Source organism: Heteronotia binoei, chromosome 20 (assembly GCF_032191835.1).
Source record: "Heteronotia binoei isolate CCM8104 ecotype False Entrance Well chromosome 20, APGP_CSIRO_Hbin_v1, whole genome shotgun sequence".
Lineage (NCBI taxonomy): Eukaryota > Metazoa > Chordata > Lepidosauria > Squamata > Gekkonidae > Heteronotia > Heteronotia binoei.
Genome location: NC_083242.1, coordinates 24,451,575 through 24,470,424, shown reverse-complemented (window position 1 = coordinate 24,470,424; position 18,850 = coordinate 24,451,575). Strand labels below are relative to the sequence as shown.

At 46.2% G+C, this 18,850-nt stretch overlaps 1 protein-coding gene across 1 annotated transcript in view; it reads right to left on the bottom strand.

Annotated features, from left to right (window-relative positions):
* Positions 1-996: 996 nt before the first annotated feature.
* The window catches only part of CYTH3 (cytohesin 3), a 93,217-nt gene continuing 75,363 nt past the window's right edge, over positions 997-18,850 (bottom strand). The window contains exons 10-13 of the mRNA XM_060260495.1: positions 5,028-5,104; positions 4,861-4,932; positions 2,802-2,956; positions 997-1,944 (exon numbers count right to left, since the gene is read on the bottom strand). Coding sequence (XP_060116478.1) covers positions 1,872-1,944; positions 2,802-2,956; positions 4,861-4,932; positions 5,028-5,104 — 377 coding nt within the window. The 3' untranslated portion in view covers positions 997-1,871. The remainder of the gene's footprint in view (positions 1,945-2,801; positions 2,957-4,860; positions 4,933-5,027; positions 5,105-18,850) is intronic.

Genomic DNA, 18,850 nt, shown 5'->3' with positions numbered 1-18,850 from the left:
AATACAGGATACTCCCAGACCTAGAAGCACAACAAGGCTTTAAATTGCACTGCAAAAGCAGGCAAGTCTCCCTGAATTACACTCAGCAGAACTTCATATTTACTGTCAACGTTTCAGGAATTCTGCAAACAGTCTTACACTTCTGAAGCAATAAAAAAATCTTTAACTCCTCTTAAGAAGAGTGGTCCTCACAACCACTATGCTATATGTATTTCAGGATGTGCATAAGATCCCTAATCCCACTGTCATTCCCCCCTCCCCCAGAACACTGGCTATCTTCACATATGTTCACGTGTAAACTAAAGACACTTCTCTGCAGCCCTGCAAGAGCTCTACAAGTCTTAAGGCTTTTTTCCCTTCATTCTTACAGACACATACAAAATTGGAACTGATTGTTTTTAAGAGGGACATAGGAACCATGAGAGCAATATAAAACTCCACTTTGTGCTGAATCTGACCAACAATCCCCCTTCAGACTGGTCATCTCCACTTGGCACCTGCTTCAAATTTATCTTACAGAGGTCTTGGGTCCTAGTCCTGACAATCGTGTGCTGAAAATGCCAGGAAAATGCAGACCCCCAGAGCAGACACCGACTCATCCCTTGAGCTGGACCTCCTTAGCTGAGCAGTCAATTTTGTTGAGGGGATTCTGCATTTCTTAATCTTTCCTTATTTTTTGTCCATCATGTTTTCTGTTCCATGCCAGTGAGCCATCCTAGTTTTCAGACAAGCACTAAGACAAAATGTCTTCAGTGGGAAAGGCCACTGCTTGCATTTCAATGGGAGACGGCAAAGAAGCCCTTCACTGCCTGAACCAGCTATTTCCCCTCCTTTTCATTCCAACAGACTTAAAGCTTAGCACAGTTGTGGGTGGGTGGATGGGTTGCAAAATGGCGTTCAAAGAAAAATTTGCATTTCTAATCCTGGCCACACTCTTCTACCTCTCTCAACAAAATAACAATCTTACACAGAACAGACAGAAATCAAAAGACACAATCTTGCTTACTTTTTCTTTGCATGGCAATAAATAAGACAAACAGTTAAAGCTGAGCAGTTTTGAAAAATGTTTGGGCCCTGTATACCAGTCTGCCTGGGAGATTCTAGTAAGCAAATGATGGTCATTATTGGATTGCGAGATATAATTCTGTAAAAACAAGACTGAACCAAATTGGGAAACACTGGACCTCTAACCTGTAAAGAAAATGGCACTTTACCATGGTATGTAAAAACAAAGGTAAGCTATATAGATACTATTGAAGGTCCCACTTATCACTGTTTTAAGTTTCAGAAAGCTCCATATTTTCAGTGCATCTCTCAGTGGTTTATAAGAAGGTCAGTTCAACTATATGGCAGCTGGACCTGAAGACACAAACTTCTGTGCTCCCGTAAGGTTTAAGCGGCAGTGCAAAAGACTGGGTAAAGGATGAGCACAAAATAATCAAGGTTCAAACTCCTCTGCATTGCGAGGGTTCAGAACAAAACCATTTTGCATTCAGGAAAGGACCCACTGCATAATTTGCTAGCCGTGAATGTTTGGTTCAGCAACGAGTCCCCATCCTGGGCAAAGGCCCCAAAGGAGCAGGAGAGGCACTGCTTACATTTCATCCGTCTCCCCGTATCTCCCGATTCAGTAAACACTGCAATGTGCAGAAGTGCATATAAGGCTTCCAGGGTTGTGTTCTTTTGTCTCCTTTTCACGTTGAGTGAAGTCAAAAGCCTCTTCCAGCACCTTGCGGAACACAACAAACAGCTACAGAAAGGCTGGAAGATGCTGCAGGACTGTGACTACACTTCCAATACAGGTCTCGATTTTGTTGACGTATTTGCAATTTGGCAACGGCAGGTCCTCAGGGTGTCGTCCCCAGTCGGTGCTATTTTTTGTTAGCAATCCTTCTCTTCCGGGTTGCCAGCATGTCATAGAACGGATCCCTGCTGATGCTTGCTCTAAGCAGAAGAGAAGATACTTATGAGCAGGCTGGTAAAGCACTTTTCCTAGGCATGTTTAGAAACATCACACCAAGCCACTGCTGGTCCTAACCATAGTTTGGGTTCTCAACTAGCATCAGCAGTGCTCTTGTTGGGCTTGCCTCAGCTGAGACTCGCTCTTAGCAAGCATTTCTCGTGACTGCTTTGGGTAGAGAGAACAAAACTGCATGTACTGTTTTAAATCTGTCTTTGAAGCTTAACATTTTGCTGTCCTTTCTCTTTGCTTAGGAAGGAAAAGATACCGGCCCACCCCAATGCCTAATTTATTACCAACAGATTTTCCCACATAAAAGAATAGGGGAGGGACGGTGGCTCAGTGGCAGAGCATCTGCTTGGGAAGCAGAAAGTCCCAGGTTCAATCCCTGGCATCTCCACTAAAAAAAGGGTCCAGGCAAATAGGCGTGAAAAACCTCAGCTGGAGACCCTGGAGAACCAAGGGATGGTGGCTCAGTGGTAGAGCATCTGCTTGGTAAGCAGAAGGTCCCAGGTTCAATCCCTGGCATCTCCAAAAAAGGGTCCAGGCAAATAGGCATGAAAAACCTCAGCCAGAGACCCTGGAGAGCCGCTGCAAGTCTGAGTAGACAATACTGACTTTGATGGACCCAGGGTCTGATTCAGTAGAAGGCAGCCTCATATGTTCAAATATGTTCAAATTCAGAAGTGGCTGCTCCGGGACAAGAGAAACAACACAGCAGGGATCAGCTCAGTTCTCTGCAAGCTGCAGAGCCTCCACGGGGAACATTTCAGGTCAGCTCTGACAATCTTACACTGTGTGCTCCACTTCCTTTCCTGCACAAAGCTGCACTTCTACTCACTTGATGGACTTGATCCACTCTTCTTTTTCTTCAGGGGCGGGAGCAGAGATCCTGTAAACCACATGGTTGCCTTCGACCACCCTGCCGTCTGCCTCTGTTTTGCAGGCCTTAATGACTTGGCCCTTGTGGCTGGGGTTGTAGAGCTCAAAACAGTTCTAGGGAGAAGACACAGAACAAGCTGAAGAAGAGCTGGCAACACATTAGCCCCACTGAAACCACCTACCAGGGAAACCCACACAAACCTATCTACCCTGTGCCTGGTGGCGAGCCCAACCAGTTGGATACAAATTGACTTGATCTAATCATCCCTCCTGTCCCCTCATAATCTACCAGCTGAAGGTCAGGAAGGAATAAAGTTAGGGCTTTTGGCTATTGGACAGCTCTCCTTCATTTTCCCATGAAGTACATTATGCCCATGAGCAAATAATATATGTGCTGATCTTCAGCGCGTTTGTTTTTCTTTGTCCTGTTTAGACTGCTGGGAAATATTTAATATGTAGAATCACCAAAGCACCATGCAGAGACCTGATAAACATTCTATCTCTGTGTATAAAGAATTATTAACAGTAAAGAATACTAATGCTTCTGAAGAATTGTAAGGATATATTATTAAAAGCAAACAAAAACTCTGTGCATTCTCAATGAACTAGAGCGAGGCTCTACAAGCCTAAAGCTTTCACACTTTTTACTCATGCACACATACATCAATAAATCAAACATATACAAATTACACAAGAGCTTGCAGAGGCTAGAAAAATAATTATTTTAAAGCAAACGGGGTTTCAATAGATGCTGAAATAAAGTGAGGTTTGAAAGATGAATATTAATTATATTAAAACAAACGGGCTTTCAATAGATGCTGAGACAAATTGAAGCCTGAAAGACTATGGAGACCGGTAAGAAATCCCATTTAATTGGTGTCTTTTTCAGGTCTTAAGAGCATCAGATGCCTTTAGATTACAATTATGGAGGTCTACAGAGAGAAAGAATGAAAGGAATGAATAAAGTGAGTTATGTGAAAGTTGGGGGAAAAGGAATAAAATAAAGGGAAAGGAAGGAAGGAAAACAGGGAGACAGAGAAGAGACAGGACGACAGGCAAGCAGGCAGGAAGTTAGGCAGCCATTTGCAGGTGGGGGGGAGGTGGGGGGAATAGAAAGAGTGAAGACTATTTGCAGGTGGAAAGGGGGTTTGAGTATAGAGTATATAGAGAGTATAGACTACAGAGTCTGGTTTCTCTGGTGCTGAACTCCCCCCCCCCCATTCCTTTTCTGTCCAATGAAGATATTTAACTGTTTTCTGTCAGAGTTTGCTTCAGTGTATATAGTTATTAAATTATGTCGAATGTTACTTCAGCAAGTATGTCTGCTACGTGGTATTAGTTCACATTGGATTCAACCACAAATGAAGAGGTGGAATACTGCCCCATAAGGAGGAGTTTCTGGCATATTTATAAATAGAATATATATATACCTCACCTCCCAAACAGTAGGGGGGGGGTGTACTGACTGAGTGCAACTTTGGCAGGGAGTGTTAGTTGGAGGTGGCAAAATGGTGGCAATGTTGTTTGGGGAGGGGGAGATGGACTGAGGAGAGGCAGTAGTGATCACTGATCCAGGAGAACCTCTCAGCAGAGAATTGTCTCCTTCAGACATCAGTGACTCATGGGGTTCTGTGTGTGTGTGTGTGTGTGTGTGTATACACACACACATGTATGTATGTATGTGTGTGTGTATGTATATATATATATATATATATGCAATTTTTATATATTTATATACACACAATTTATGGCAACCCCATAGACTTTTCAAGGCAAGGGACAAACATTGCCTGCCTCTGCAGACCAATCCTGGACTTCCTTGGCGGCCTCTCATCCAAGTACTATATCCTGAGCTGACTCTGCGTCGCTTCTGAGATCTAACGAGATCTGGCTCGCCTGGGCTATCCAGGTCAGGGCAAGCAATCTTATGCAAATCCTGAATATTTCAATTGAGCATCCAAAATATACGTTCCAGAGAGAATAATACATGACAAAGGAATAAAGACAGAATGTCTTACTGGTTTTCTTGGATCCTCAACTTCTCTTATGCTGAGGTTTTCCAAAGGGATAATTCCTCTGGGTTCTTTGTCCTAAAGAGTCAAGGAAAGACACTGTTGAGTTATGTTGATGTGGAAGTTATATTTGATTTGCAGTTTTAAAAAAAGTAATGAAAAACCAGACTCACTGTTGTGTATTCAAAATAATACAGGCAGTTATCTGTCAGTATAAACCATCTCCTTTTCCATGTTTTTACTCTTCCCCCTGCAAGACACAAACCATTCCTGAATTTACACCAGCTTTGCCATCCGAGTTCCATGCTCCAGACCAACAAAAAGAGATGGTAGTTTGGTTACCTTGTTACTGTGTTAAATGGTTAGGCTCCCTGGAAGATGGCTTAAATAGCTCTGATGGAAATGGACAGATGAGCAAAGGATAAAAGAATGTAAGGGTTGCCAGGAAACCATTTTTGATTCTCAGCGTATGTCACAAAGCAAAGCTACCCTACCAGGATACTCCTTCAATGCCAACTGCATAGGAAATGAAATTTTCTGCCCATCTCCTACACTGCCATGCCATAATCCTGCCTTCTTATCACAGGAGCAAGGAAGCATTCCGCTCATTTTGTGGCACTGGATCTTCAATAAAACAGTTCCTGCTTCTGGAGACAGATGTCTTTATTCAGATATTCATTCTGGAGGATATTTACATGTTCGTTTATACCCCGCTTTCTCCCAATGACAATCCAATCTGGTTTATATCATTTTCTCCTCACAACGACAATCCTGTGAGGTAGGTTTGGCTGAGAATGTGTGACTCGTCACCCAGCAAGCTTCAATGGCAGAGTGGAGATTTGAACCTGGTTCTCCCAGATCCTAGTTCAACACACTAACCACTACACCACACCAGTTATCCCTTTTGTGTTCCACATGAGATACAACGTGAGTGAGCTAAGTATTGATGCATGATGGGAAATGTGCCTGACCTCGGGCATCAGGCATGCAGTGTACCATGCAAATGATTTCACAGAACAGCTGGTCGCTTGCACAGACAAACATAAAAGTGTGATTTTGCTTATTATCTAATGTCCTTCCAGGTCTTTGGAGAAAGGGAATGATCTCCAATTTCCCACTCGAACAGTGCTAGGTGTGCATTTATCCCGAGGCACAAGCCTCACTACTGGCCTGAAGGATGGTGCCAGCCTGACATTAAATTGCTAACAAAGTAGGTCTTCTCCAGTGTTAATGGCAGTACGTGAGCTTTTCACAGTACTTGGCTTTTCACATTCCTTCTAAAAGAAAATCCAAGGAATGGTTTCTGGTCAGGCCAGTTTCTGAAGAGACACAGAAGCATACTGGGAGCAAATGCATCTTTCTGTACAAGCTGAGTCATAAAGTGGCCATTGTAGCAGCTCAGAAGGTGAGATACAGTCCCCTTTCCAATGGTACAAGTCCAATAAACAATGCAAACTAAGTGTAATATACTGGGTTCGATGCATTTGGAGTTCACACAGAACTTACTTTATTAATGGCTACATACTAAAGACAACATGGCGGAGCCAAGACCCCGCTTATATATATTCCCAATAACGCCCCCCTCAGTCCATACCAATCACAGTGGTCAAACGTCGCGCCATGACCGCTCATTGGTTGCTGTACAGAGTTCAAATCATCTGAGTCCATAGGCTGCCCCGCAGTTTCCCGGATGCCCGCGAAACTACTGCAGAGCAGTAAATTCAGTGCAGTCACTTCAGGTTGCCAATTCAGAACATAACACCCCTCCCCCCTAGGTTCTGAAGCACTGACACACATAGTCCTCCATGTACCCCGGTCGGCGGTGCTCTCTCTGTGAGTGCTGGGGCTCTGTGATTGTGGGAGGGGCTGTTGTAGGGGCTGTGCTCTGCGGTTGCGGGGAAATGGGAATTCTCAGCTACTGTGGGGATGCTGGTGCACTTGGCGATGAAGGGGAAGCTGGGAGCCCTTTGGGACCTTTCCCTTGAGTCTCTGCACCGGAGCCTGGGGTCATCAGCCTGCCCGCCATCTGTGGCCCCTCTGGCTCATCCCCATCGCTGTCTCCCTCTGTCTCCCCTGGACTCACTGGCTCTTCCGACATCTCAGCTGGTTTATTTATTTATTTCTTGGATTTATATCCCGCCCTCCCCGCCGAAGCAGGCGATTAATGTGTCGACGGAGCAACTGGCCTCCTCTGTCAACACCTCATAGGAATGGGGGCTTGTGACTTATATCACCGGAGCTGGAAGCCAGGCTGGGCCGCTCGCAAAGTGCTGAACATACACTGGGTCACCCGGGAAGAACCCTCTGGGTGCTTCTTGGTCCATTGGGTTGGGTTGCTGCTCCAGGGCCCGGTCAGGGTGCAGCCAGTCCAGATGGGTTGTGAGGCGCTGCCCCATGAGGAGTTCCATTGGGCTGTAGCCAGTAGCCACGCTCAGGGTTACCTGGTGGCCAAATAAGAAAGCGGCGAGCCTATGGTCCCAATCCCTGTACGTAATTCTGTTTAGGGACTCCTTTGTGGTGCGCACCATTCTCTCTGCTTGCCCGTTGGTTGCGGGGTGAAAGGGAGAGAATTGAATGTGGTGGATTAGGTAGCGCCCCAAGAACTCCTGGAACTCCCTAAAGGTGAAAGTGGTTCCATTGTCTGTTGCTACCATGTCAGGCAGGCTGTGCGTGCTAAAAACCTGGATGGTGGCTCGAGCTGAGCCTCCTACACAAGCTGTGGAGCCCCATGAGCGCTAGACCTGCAACTCCCACGATGCCAAGTGCAGGTATTGAGGGAAGATGGGGCACATCGCTTGTGTCTGCCGAGCTAAAGGGGGCCAGAGGCACCCGACAGCACACCAAGGAGAGGCAGATCTGCACACCACTTCCCTCCACTGGCTTCAGGTACTGAACTTGCCCAAGGATACCCCCGACAAAATAAAGGTAACGGTGCAGATTAACGGAGCCCCTTGCTTAATTGAGATAGACTCAGGGTCTTCCATATCCATTATTTCAGAGGACACGTTGAAGGAACTCTGCCCCATGGGAGGTTTTCCGCTTTGGCCCGCCGGATTCATCTTAAGGGACTTTCAAAAGAATCCGGCGCAGATGAAGGGGTGGGGACATTTTACTTCCCCGGTGGGCTCAAAGATTTTCAGGAAGCTGGATCTGGCCCAGGCTTATCAGAAGCTCCCTGTAGACAACAAAACAGCAGAGGCACAGACAATAGTTACACACCGGGGGGCTTTCAGAGTGAAGAGGCTGCAATCTGGGGTGAGCGTGGTTCCAGGGATTTTCCAGAACCTAATGGATACTATCCTTAAAGGGATCCTGGGAGTCCAGCCTTTTTTCGATGACGTTTTGATAGCAGCCCCCACCGAAGATGAATTCAGCCGCTGCCTGAGATCAGTGCTGCAACGCTTCAAGGAAACTGGCTTAAAGGTTAAGCACGAAAAGTGTTCCCTGGGAGTTCCACAGGTCAAGTTCATGGGCTATGTAGTAGACGTGGCCGGCGTACATCCCATCTTCGTCGCCAGTGTAATATACTGGGTTCGACGCATTTGGAGTTCAAACAGAACTTACTTTATTAATGACTACAAACTAAAGAGAACATGGTGGGGCCAAGACCTCGCTTATATATATTGTCAATAACGCCCCCCGCCCAAGTCCATACCAAATCACGGCAGTCAAGCTTTGCGCTATGACTGCTCTTTGGTTGCTGTACAGAGTTCAAATCATCAGAGTCCATAGGCAGCCCTGCAGTTTCCCAGATGCCCACAAAACTACTGCAGAGCAGTAAATTCAGGTTGCCAATTCAGTACATAACACTAAGCTTTGCCTTACTGGATTAAACAAACTGAACTGGTAAGAACTGCTCATCCCTGCCTAATTTGTGGAAGCCCAAATGAAAGAGCTTGATCAAAAATCAGCAGTGTATTTTCCAGCACTTCCCCAAACATCTTGAGAGAAAAACGACAAAGAAAATTTTCAGACTGCAAGAGGCTTGATGTGGTGAACTACATCAACTTCCTTTCACCATGAATGTTCAGTCTCTGTTGAGCTTTTATCTGCAACCTATTGCGATGATTATCAGTGAGGTGCTAAGATGAAACCTCATCAGGATAATCGGAATGGTTCCAGTGACTGCTGAAATGTCACTGCAACAGTGTCAACTTGCAGCGTATTGCCCAGCGAGTAATAAAGCAGGTTTAAACTGATAAGCAAAACAGACCATGCTAATCTCAATTGACATAACCAGCCACGGTCTTCTCTTCTGTTTTGTCTCTTACACGTAAGAAGCCTTTAAGCATGCTGTGCTAAAAAGCCTACAAACTGCAGCTCAATTCAGACATTGTACCAAACTATAATCAACTGATAACATCTAGATTGTTGTTGTTCAGTTGCACAGTCGAGTTCGACTCTTTGCGACCCCATGGACCAAGTCACACCAGGCCCTCCTGTCTTCCACCATCCTCCAAAGTCCGCTCACATTCATGTTGGTTATATCAGTAACACTGTCCAGCCATCTTATCTTTTGCCATCCTCTTCTTCTTTTGCCTTCTGTCTTTCCCAGCATCAGGGTCTTCTTCAGTGAGTGTTTCCTTCTGATATGGTGGTCAAAGTATTTGAGCTTCAGCTTCAGCATGTGACCTTCCAGGGAACAGTCGGGGTTGGTTTCCCTTAGGACTGACTGATTTGATCTTCTTGCAATCCAAGGGACTCTCAAGAGTCTTCTCCAGCACCATAACTCGAAAAAATAATTCTTCTGCGCTCAGCCTTCCTTATGATCCAACTCTCACAGCCATACATTACTACTGGGAATACCATCACTTTGACTATACGGACTTTTGTTGGTAGGGTGATGTCTCTACTTTTTATTATACTGCCTAGGTTTGCTATAGCTGTCCCCCCAAGGAGCAAACGTCTTTTAATTTCATGGCTACAGTCACCATCTGCAGTGATCTTGGATCCCAGAAATGTGAAGTCTGTCACTATTTCCATGTCTTCCCCTTCTATTTGCCAAGGTGTGATGGGGCCGGATGCTATGATCTTAGTTTTTTTGATGTTGAGTTTCAAGCCTACTTTTGTGCTCTCCTCTTTCACCCTCAACAAGAGGTTCTTTAAGTCCTCTTCACTTTCTGCCATTAGAGTGGTGTCTGCATATCTGAGGTTGTTGATATTTTTTCTGGCAACAGAAATAGATGTTTTTCTGGTACTCTTGTGCTTTCTCCATAATCCAGCGAATGTTGGCAATTTGATCTCTAGTTCCTCTGCCTCTCCGAAACCCAGTTTGTACTTCTGGTAGTTCCTGATCCACATACTGTTGAAACCTAGCTTGTAGGATCTTTAACATGACCCTGCTGGCATGTGAAATAAGTGCAATGGTGCGATAGTTTGAACATTCCTTGGCATTACCCTTCTTTGGGATTGGAATACAAACTGACTTTTTCCAGTCCTGTGGCCACTGTCGTGTTTTCCAAATTTGCTGACATAATGAGTGCATCACTTTAACAGCATTGTCTTTTAGGATTTTGAATAGCTCAACAGGGATACTGTCATCTCCGCTCACTTTGTTGTTAGTAATGCTTCCTAAGACCCATTTGACTTCACACTCCAGGATGTCTGGCTCAAGGTCAGCGATTTCACCGTCATGGTTGTCAAGGACATTGAGATCCTTCTTATATAATTCTTCTGTGTATTCTTGCCACCTCTTCCTAATCTAGGTCCCTACTGTTTTTGTCCTTTATCATGGCCATCTTTGCACGAAACATTCCCTTGATTTCTCCAATTTTCTGGAAGAGATCTCTTGTCCTTCCCATTCTATTATTTTCCTCTACTGCTTTGCATTGTTCCTTCAGGAAGGCCTCCTTATCTCTCCTTGCTGTTCTCTGGAAATCTGCATTCAGTTGGGTGAATCTTTCACCTTTGCCTTTCGCTTTCCTTCTTTCCTCAGCTATTTGTAAAGCCTCATCAGACAGTCACTTTGCTTTCTTGCATTTCTTTTTCTTTGGGATGGTGCTGATTGCTGCTTTTTGCACAATGTCATGAACCTCCAACCATAGTTCTTCCAGTTGGAGGTTCATGACAGTTCTTCTGTCTATCAACTCTAGTTCCTTAAACCTATTCTTCACCTCCACTGTATATTCATAAAGGATGTGATCAAGGTCAAACCTGAATGGCCTAATGGCTTCCCCAGTTTTCTTCAGTTTAAGCCTGAATTTTGCAATGAGTAGCTCATGATCTGATCCACAGTCAGCTTCAGGTCTTGTTTTTGTAATGTAATTGTCTAGATTACATTACTGCAGTGTGCTCTGTCTAGGTGGAGCTACCCTTGAAGACTGTCCAGAAGCTTCAGCTGGTATAGAATGTTGTGGTCAGAATGTTGACTGGAGTGGGTTGTAGGGATCACTTCAGTCTCATTCCAACTACACTGGCTCCAACATGCTTGCACACCCAATTCAAGGTCCCACCATCTGAGGTTAGACAAGTGGCAATCCAAGGAACAGTGTTCTTGGTTGTGGGACTGAAACTTTGGAACTTCCTCAGCAGGGAGATTTGTCTCTCTCCATCATTGTCTTCTACCAGAACAAAGTCTGAGTCTGGTGGGACCTTTAAGACGAACAAAGTCTGCACGCACACTTTGAAGAAGCTTCTACCCAGAATTAAACTTTGTTGGTCTTAAAGGTGCCACTGGACACAAGTTTGGTCTGGAAGAAGACCAACATGCATTTTGTTTAATTCTGTTTCTTTGCTTCAGACAAACGTGTTTTGTTTATAAAGGTTTTTATTTAAAATGCTGTTTTTAATGTTGTAATGTTTGTTGCTTTGGGAACCCTGAATTGGCTCAAAAAGCAGCATTTAAATGCTTTAAATAAAATAAACAAATCTGAGACTTGTCTGAAGATGCCTACTGGAGCAAACCTAAGGGGAAGGGCTGCAAACTGTGGATTGTGCTAACCGTGGTTTGGCATGATGTTTGAATTTTGCTATGGCCAAAGCTATACCTCTGGCGGCAGCTGAAAGATGATATAAGAACGCTGAGAGCAGATGAAAGACAAAAGCAGGCATACCTTTATAGTTTGAGAGCCAGTTTGGTGTAGTAGTTAAGTGTGCTGACTCTTATCTGGAAGAACTGGGTTTGATTTCCCACTCCTCCACATGCACCTGCTAGAGTCATCCTGAGTCAGTCATAACTCTCTCAGAGCTGTTCTGCTCAAGATCAGTTTTTGGAAAGGTGTCTGTTGTGGGGAGGGGAAGGGAAGGGAAAGTAGACTGTAAGCCACTCTGAGACTCTGAGTGTGGTATAAATCCAATACAATCTCCTCCATCTTCTTCCATTTAGGTTCTAGCCCATGGTTAATGCAAGCTACCGTTTGGTTTGATCTCCAAACTGAGCCACGGTCTATTTTATTTTTCTTATTTCATTTGATTTGTATCCCAAGCAGGCTTCCCGCAAGTTTCACAGATACAGTCTGTCCCCTTTTGCTGTACTTGCTGTTTGAGAAAAATTCTGCACCTACCAATGGAGCTTGCTTGCCAACCATAATTACAGTTCTAGACTCAAGTACCGTTTTGTTTTCACCGGGGAGCAAACACCATCTTCCAATTTAGTCAGTGTGGACGGCTGGTCACATTTTCAGATTTGAGGAGTGATAATTATAAGTCCACACAAATGTATCAATTCAGGCCATCTTAAAAGATGAAAGCAGCAACCCCCACAAAAGTGCCTTGCTTGGGCTGGCAACAGCTCAGACTTCATCTTGATTTGCAGAGCCCAAGCTTCAGTTCCACTCGGCTATAATAAAGACAAGAATGCTTCTCATCCAAACCGGCATCATTCATCAGCGGCAGTGGAGAGTGAGGGCACTGCTTGCCAGCTTGGAAGAAGAGGCTGCTGCCCTTAGTAAAGTCTGAACCACAGCGAGCAGACAATGCTGTTTCTTCATTTTTGCTTGCTTGTTGCTAGCATAAACAATTAAAAAAAACCCCCATGTCTCACACATTAAAATATCCCAAACAAAACACCAGCAAGCAGAGCTGATTCTGGCCTGATTATTTATTTTTGTTTTATTTTATCGGATTTATATCCCTAATGGGCTCAGGGTGAATTATTGCCATTTTGACATCATGTATTCATGAGAGAAGATGCTCAGAGTGTTTTCACACAGGTAGCCCCAGCGAGCCCTAGCCTGGATAGCCCAGGCTAGCTCAGTCTTCTCAGATCTCAGAAGCTAAGCAGACTCACTCACAGTGAATGCTTGGCTGGAAGGCCACCGCTGCTGTTCAGGGCGTGCAGAGGCAGGAAATGGCAAAACACCTCAGTTCATCTCCTGCCCTGAAAACCCTACAGGGGCTGACAAAAGTTGGCTGCAAGTTGACAGCACTTACCACCAGCTTCATTGAAGTCTGCATTGGTCTACTCTCCATTAGTTAGTTTATAGTCCTTGAATCCAGCCCCACAATCACCAATAGATTAGAAGCACCACCACACACACCAATAGGCAGTGGAAGGGGTGGGGAAGATATTCCCAGCCTTCTTGACCACCTTCCAGTGCCTTCACTGCATGGTCCAAAGAGAGGCTACATGCTACAAAGAAGAAGAAGATATTGGATTTATATCCTGCCCTCCACTCCGAAGAGTCTCAGAGCGGCTCACAATCTCCTTTGCCTTCCTCCCCCACAACAGACACCCTGTGAGGTGGGTGGGGCTGGAGAGGGCTCACACAGCAGCTGCCCTTCCAAGGACAGAGTCTCAGAGCAACTCACAATCTCTTTTAACTTCCTCCCCCACAACAGACACCCTGTGAAGTGGGTGGGGCTGGAGAGGGCTCTCACAGCAGCTGCCCTTTCAAGGACAGAGTCTCAGAGCAGTTCACAATCTCCTTTACCTTCCTCCCCCACAACAAACACCCTGTGAAGTGGGTGGGGCTGAGAGGGCTCTCACAGCTGCTGCCCTTTCAAGGACAGAGTCTCAGAGTGGCTCACCATCTTCTTTACTTTCCTCCCCCACAATAGACACCCTGTGAGGTGGGTGGGGCTGAGAGAGCTCTCACAGCAGCTGCCCTTTCAAGATCAACCTCTGCCAGAGCTATGGCTGACCCAAGGCCATTCCAGCAGGTGCAAGTGGAGGAGTGGGGAATCAAACCCGGTTCTCCCAGATAAGAGTCCGTACACTTAACCACTACACCAAACTGGCTCTCCATTTGGGGGGAATGGCTTCCCCCCAAAATGGTATTTTTCATGCTTGTTACCAGAATCAAAGACCAGCAAGTTGCCTGATCCATGTTCAAATACTGTTGTCAGCTACTGGGAAAAAATTAGATTGCAGATATGGCTCCTGATAATGTCAATATGTAAGCCTGATGTCTCTGCAACAAGTTACGTCACCAGCTGGGCACGGTCCATTTACCAGTTCCTTAATCTAATTAGGCGTTCACTCTCAGCATAGCTGATCTTGTTACCAAATGCCGTGAACATCAGACTCTCATTAGACAGTCTGGTCTGCCCAAGGATTAATTATTGTAAATGGATTATGCTGTTCAATCCAAAACCCAGACTTCAAATTATTGCCAACTCTTTCCTCTGCTGAGAAAGCTTTTTTGCTTGCTCTTCACAATGTCTTAAGTATCTTAAAAGCTGCAGAACAAAGGCAATATCTGTGTTTAGCTGTTGGTCCATAGGGTAAACAAATAAAATATTACATTACTTTCAATTAATTTAAAAAAAAAAAAAAGATAATGCAATACTGTTGTTGTGAAAAACGGAGGACCGGATGGGATGACAGAAGCTGTCCTTTCAAGGACAGCTCTGTGAGAGCTATGGCTGACCCGAGGCCATTCCAGCAGCTGCAAGTGGAGGAGTAGGGAATCAAACCCAGTTCTCTCAGATAAAAGTCCACGCACTTAACCACTACACCAAACTGGAGGATAGAGGTTGACAAAAGCACAGCAACAGTTACATTAGAAAAATATGGCAAGTAAGGTATTATTATTATTATTATTATTATTATTATTATTATTATTATTATTATTATTATTATTATTATTATTATTATTATTATTATTTATATTCCACCCATTCCCCTGCAGGGGCTCAGGGCAGAGCACAACATAAATAGTAAAATCCTCTCCGCTGCTCGCCCAACAACATGCGATTTGGATCCTTGCCTCTCTTGGCTGATTAAATCTTGCCAGAGGGAGCTTAGATGTCCTTTACGGGACATCATAAATAGATCCCTCACAGAGGGGCACTTCCCAATGCCCTTGAAAGAGGCGCTGGTTCGCCCTCTCTTAAAAAAATGTACAGCAGACCCGGCCGAATTGGCGAACTACCGTCCGGTGTCTAATTTACCATTTTTAGGTAAAATCATTGAGAGGGCAGTGGCGTTGCAGCTGCAGAGGTTCCTAGATGACGCTTCCGTTCTTGACCCGTGCCAGTCTGGGTTCTGACCGGGCCATGGGACGGAGACGGTGCTGGTCGCCTTGGTAGATGACCTTCAGCGACAACTGGATCGGGGCGGCACTGAGGTACTGATGTTACTAGACCTGTTGGCGGCATTTGACACAGTCGACCATCAGTTGCTAAAGTGCCGCCTCGCCGACATAGGGGTTTGGGGGTTGGCCTTGCAATGGATCTCCTCCTTCCTCTCTGGTCGGGGACAAAGGGTGGCTATTGGGGGTGAGCGATCCCAGAGGCGCACACTTGATTGTGGGGTGCCTCAGGGAGCAGTTCTCTCCCCAATGTTGTTTAACATTTATATGCGCCCCCTTGCCCAGATTGTCCAGAGGTTTGGGCTGGGGTGCCATCAATATGCAGATGACACCCAGCTCTATCTGCTAATGGACGGCCGGCCCGGCTCCGCCCCAGGGAACCTAGATCGGGCTCTGCAGGCTGTAGCGACGTGGCTCAGGTTGAGTGGGCTGAAGCTGAACCCAGAGAAGACAGAGGTCCTTTGTGTGGGTCGCAGCACTCTAGGAGGAGAAATAGCTCTCCCAACCTTCGACGGCGCACCATTGAAACCAGCGCGCCAGGTTAAGAGTTTGGGCGTTTTACTGGAGCCTTCATTATCAATGGAGGCCCAGATAGCAGCCACTGCCAAGTCAGCATTCTTCCACCTGAAGCGGGCGAGGCAGTTGGCCCCCTTCCTGGAGCGTCGCGACCTCGCAACAGTGATCCATGCAACGGTCACCTCAAGATTGGACTACTGTAATGCCCTCTACTTGGGGCTACCTCTGTGCCGGACCCGGAAGCTACAGCTGGTGCAGAACGCGTCGGCCAGGCTACTATTGGGGCTCTCGAAATGGGAGCACATACGGCCGGGGCTGCGCGGACTGCACTGGCTGCCAGTCACCTACCGAGTCCAGTGCAAAGTGTTGGTTATTACCTTTAAAGCCCTATATGGCCGAGGACCAGCCTACCTAAGGGACCGTCTCTCCCCATATGAGCCCCAGAGGGCACTGAGGTCAGTGGGTAAAAATAAAATGACCATCCCTGGGCCGAGAGAGGTCAAACTCCAAAACACTAGAACACGGGCCTTTTCAGCCGCGGCTCCTGCACTGTGGAACCAGCTTCCGGAGGAAGTGCGGGCCCTGCGGAACCTTGACCAGTTCCGCAGGACCTGCAAGACCGCCCTTTTCAGGCAAGCCTATAGTGATATCGACTGCTGAGTTGCTAAGAACAAAGAACCGCCATCTATAATACGATCATGGAACTATTTAAACTGGCAGAACCAGCGCCAGAACAGTTATTGCTGCCAGACACATTTAATGTGATTTGAATTATGTATTTTAACTTAACTAACTGGTTTTTATATGTTTAATTTTTAATTGTTAAATTTAAAGTTTTATCCATTTATGTTAATGTAAGAATTGTTGTTAGCCGCCCTGAGCCGCCTAGGCGGGGAGGGCGGGATATAAATAAAATTTATTATTATTATTATTATAAAATCACAGTAGTATAATAATAAAAACCCAGTTGCAACATACAGCAGGGATGGCCAACAGTAGCTCTCCAGACATTTTTTGCCTACAACTCCCATCAGCTCCAGCCATTGGCCATGCTGGCTGGGACTGATGGGAGTTGTGGGCAAAAAAACATCTGGAGAGCTACCACTGGCCACCCCTGATATACAGAGCAGTCCAGCAGAATAATATGATAAGATGGTGTGGCCGTACAGTGCAGCAGATCAGCGCAGTAGGATAGTACAGTAGGGGAGGCCAACCGATCTAGAGGATAGATGCCCACCGTCTCACCTGAAGACCTGGCGGAACAGCTCTGTTTTATAGGCCCTACGAAAGGCTAGGAAGCCAGGTAGGGCCCAGATCTCTATAGGGAGCTGATTCCACCAGGTTGGGGCCAGGACCTGGCCCTGGTAGAGGCAAGACGTGCATCTCTTGGGCTAGGCGCAGTCAGCCTATCTTGGGAGCTGTACGAAACGACCTCTGGGGCATATATGGGAAGAGACGGTCCCGTAGGTATGTTGGTCCCAGGCTGCTTAAGGCTTTAAAAGTCAAAACTAACACTTTGAAGTAGATCCGGTACTCTATAGGCAGCCAGTGCAGGCCATGGAGCACTGGCTGTATGTTCATTCATACAGGTGATGCAGTCAGCAGGTGATCTGCCGCGTTCTGCACTCGCTGCAGTTTCCGGATCAGTTTCAAGGGCAATCCAGCGTAGAGCGAGTTGCAGTAATCTAGTCTGGAAGTGACCATTGCATGGATCATTGTGGCAAGGTCTTGAGGGGATAGATATGGTGCTAGCTGCCTGATCTGCAGTAGATGGTAGAAGGCAGACCCGGCAGCCGCCGTGACTTGGGCCTCCATAGATAGTGAGGCATCCAAGATCACTCCCAAACTCTTCACCTGTTGGGTTGGCACTAAAACAGCACCGTCCAAGGCTGGGAGTTGAGTACACAGACCCCCGCCTTGACTTAGGCACAGGACCTCTGTCTTAGTTGGATTTAACTTCAGTCAGCTCTGCTGTAACCATTCTGCCACTGCCCCTAATGCCTCGGACAGGTGTTCAGGGGCAGAAGATGGTCTGCCATCCATCAACAGATAGAGCTGGGTGTCATCAGCATACTAATGACAACCCAGTCCAAAACCTCAGGCGATCTGGGCAAGGGGGCACATATAGATGTTAAAAAATATGGGCAAGATAATAGCTCCCTGTGGCACTCTGCATTTAAGTGGGTGTCGCAAGGAGGTCTGCTCGCCCAGCATCACTCTTTGTCCCCGGAGGAAGGAGGAAAACCACTGCAAGGCTACCCCCCATATTCCAGTGACAGTGAGGCAGTGGGTCAATAGATCATAGTTAACCGTGTCAAATGCTGCTGACAAGTTGAGAAGAATCAGCAGTGCCAACCTGCCTTGGTCTTAGGTCATCTGTGAGGGCGACTAGTACCGGCTCTGTCCCATGGCAGAAACCAGATTGGAATGGGTCCAGGGCAGATGTTTAATCCAGGAAGACCTGTAGCTGCTCCACCACTGCTTTCTCAACTACCTTTCCCAGGAACTGTAAGTTCGAAACTGGGTGATAGTTAGCTAGAACCATAGGGTCCAGCGAGGATTTCTTCAAAAGCAGCCGAATTACCACCTCCTTTTATTTCTCTGGGAATGTCCCACTCGCGAAGGACAGGTTAACAATATCACCCAGAGAAGTCCTGATATCATCCTGCCAAGCCTTCACAACCCAGGATGGGCAGGGGCCCAGGGGGCAGGTAGTAAGCTTCACTGCAGCCAGGATCCTGTTTATATCCTCCAATGTGAGTCGACTGAAGCGGTCCAATATTGGACTGTGTGATGGCCAAGGGGCTTCCAGTTCGTGTACTGCATCAACTGTGGCTGGGAGGTCCTGGTGGAGTGTCAAGATTTTACCTGTGAAATACGTCGCAAAGTTCTCAGGACCATTATCCAATTTCTTATCTTTTTGATTGATCGATGGCAAAGTTGTCAAAGACCGAATTACTCTAAATAACTGAGATGGGCGCAACTTAGTGGACTTCACAGCCTTCTCA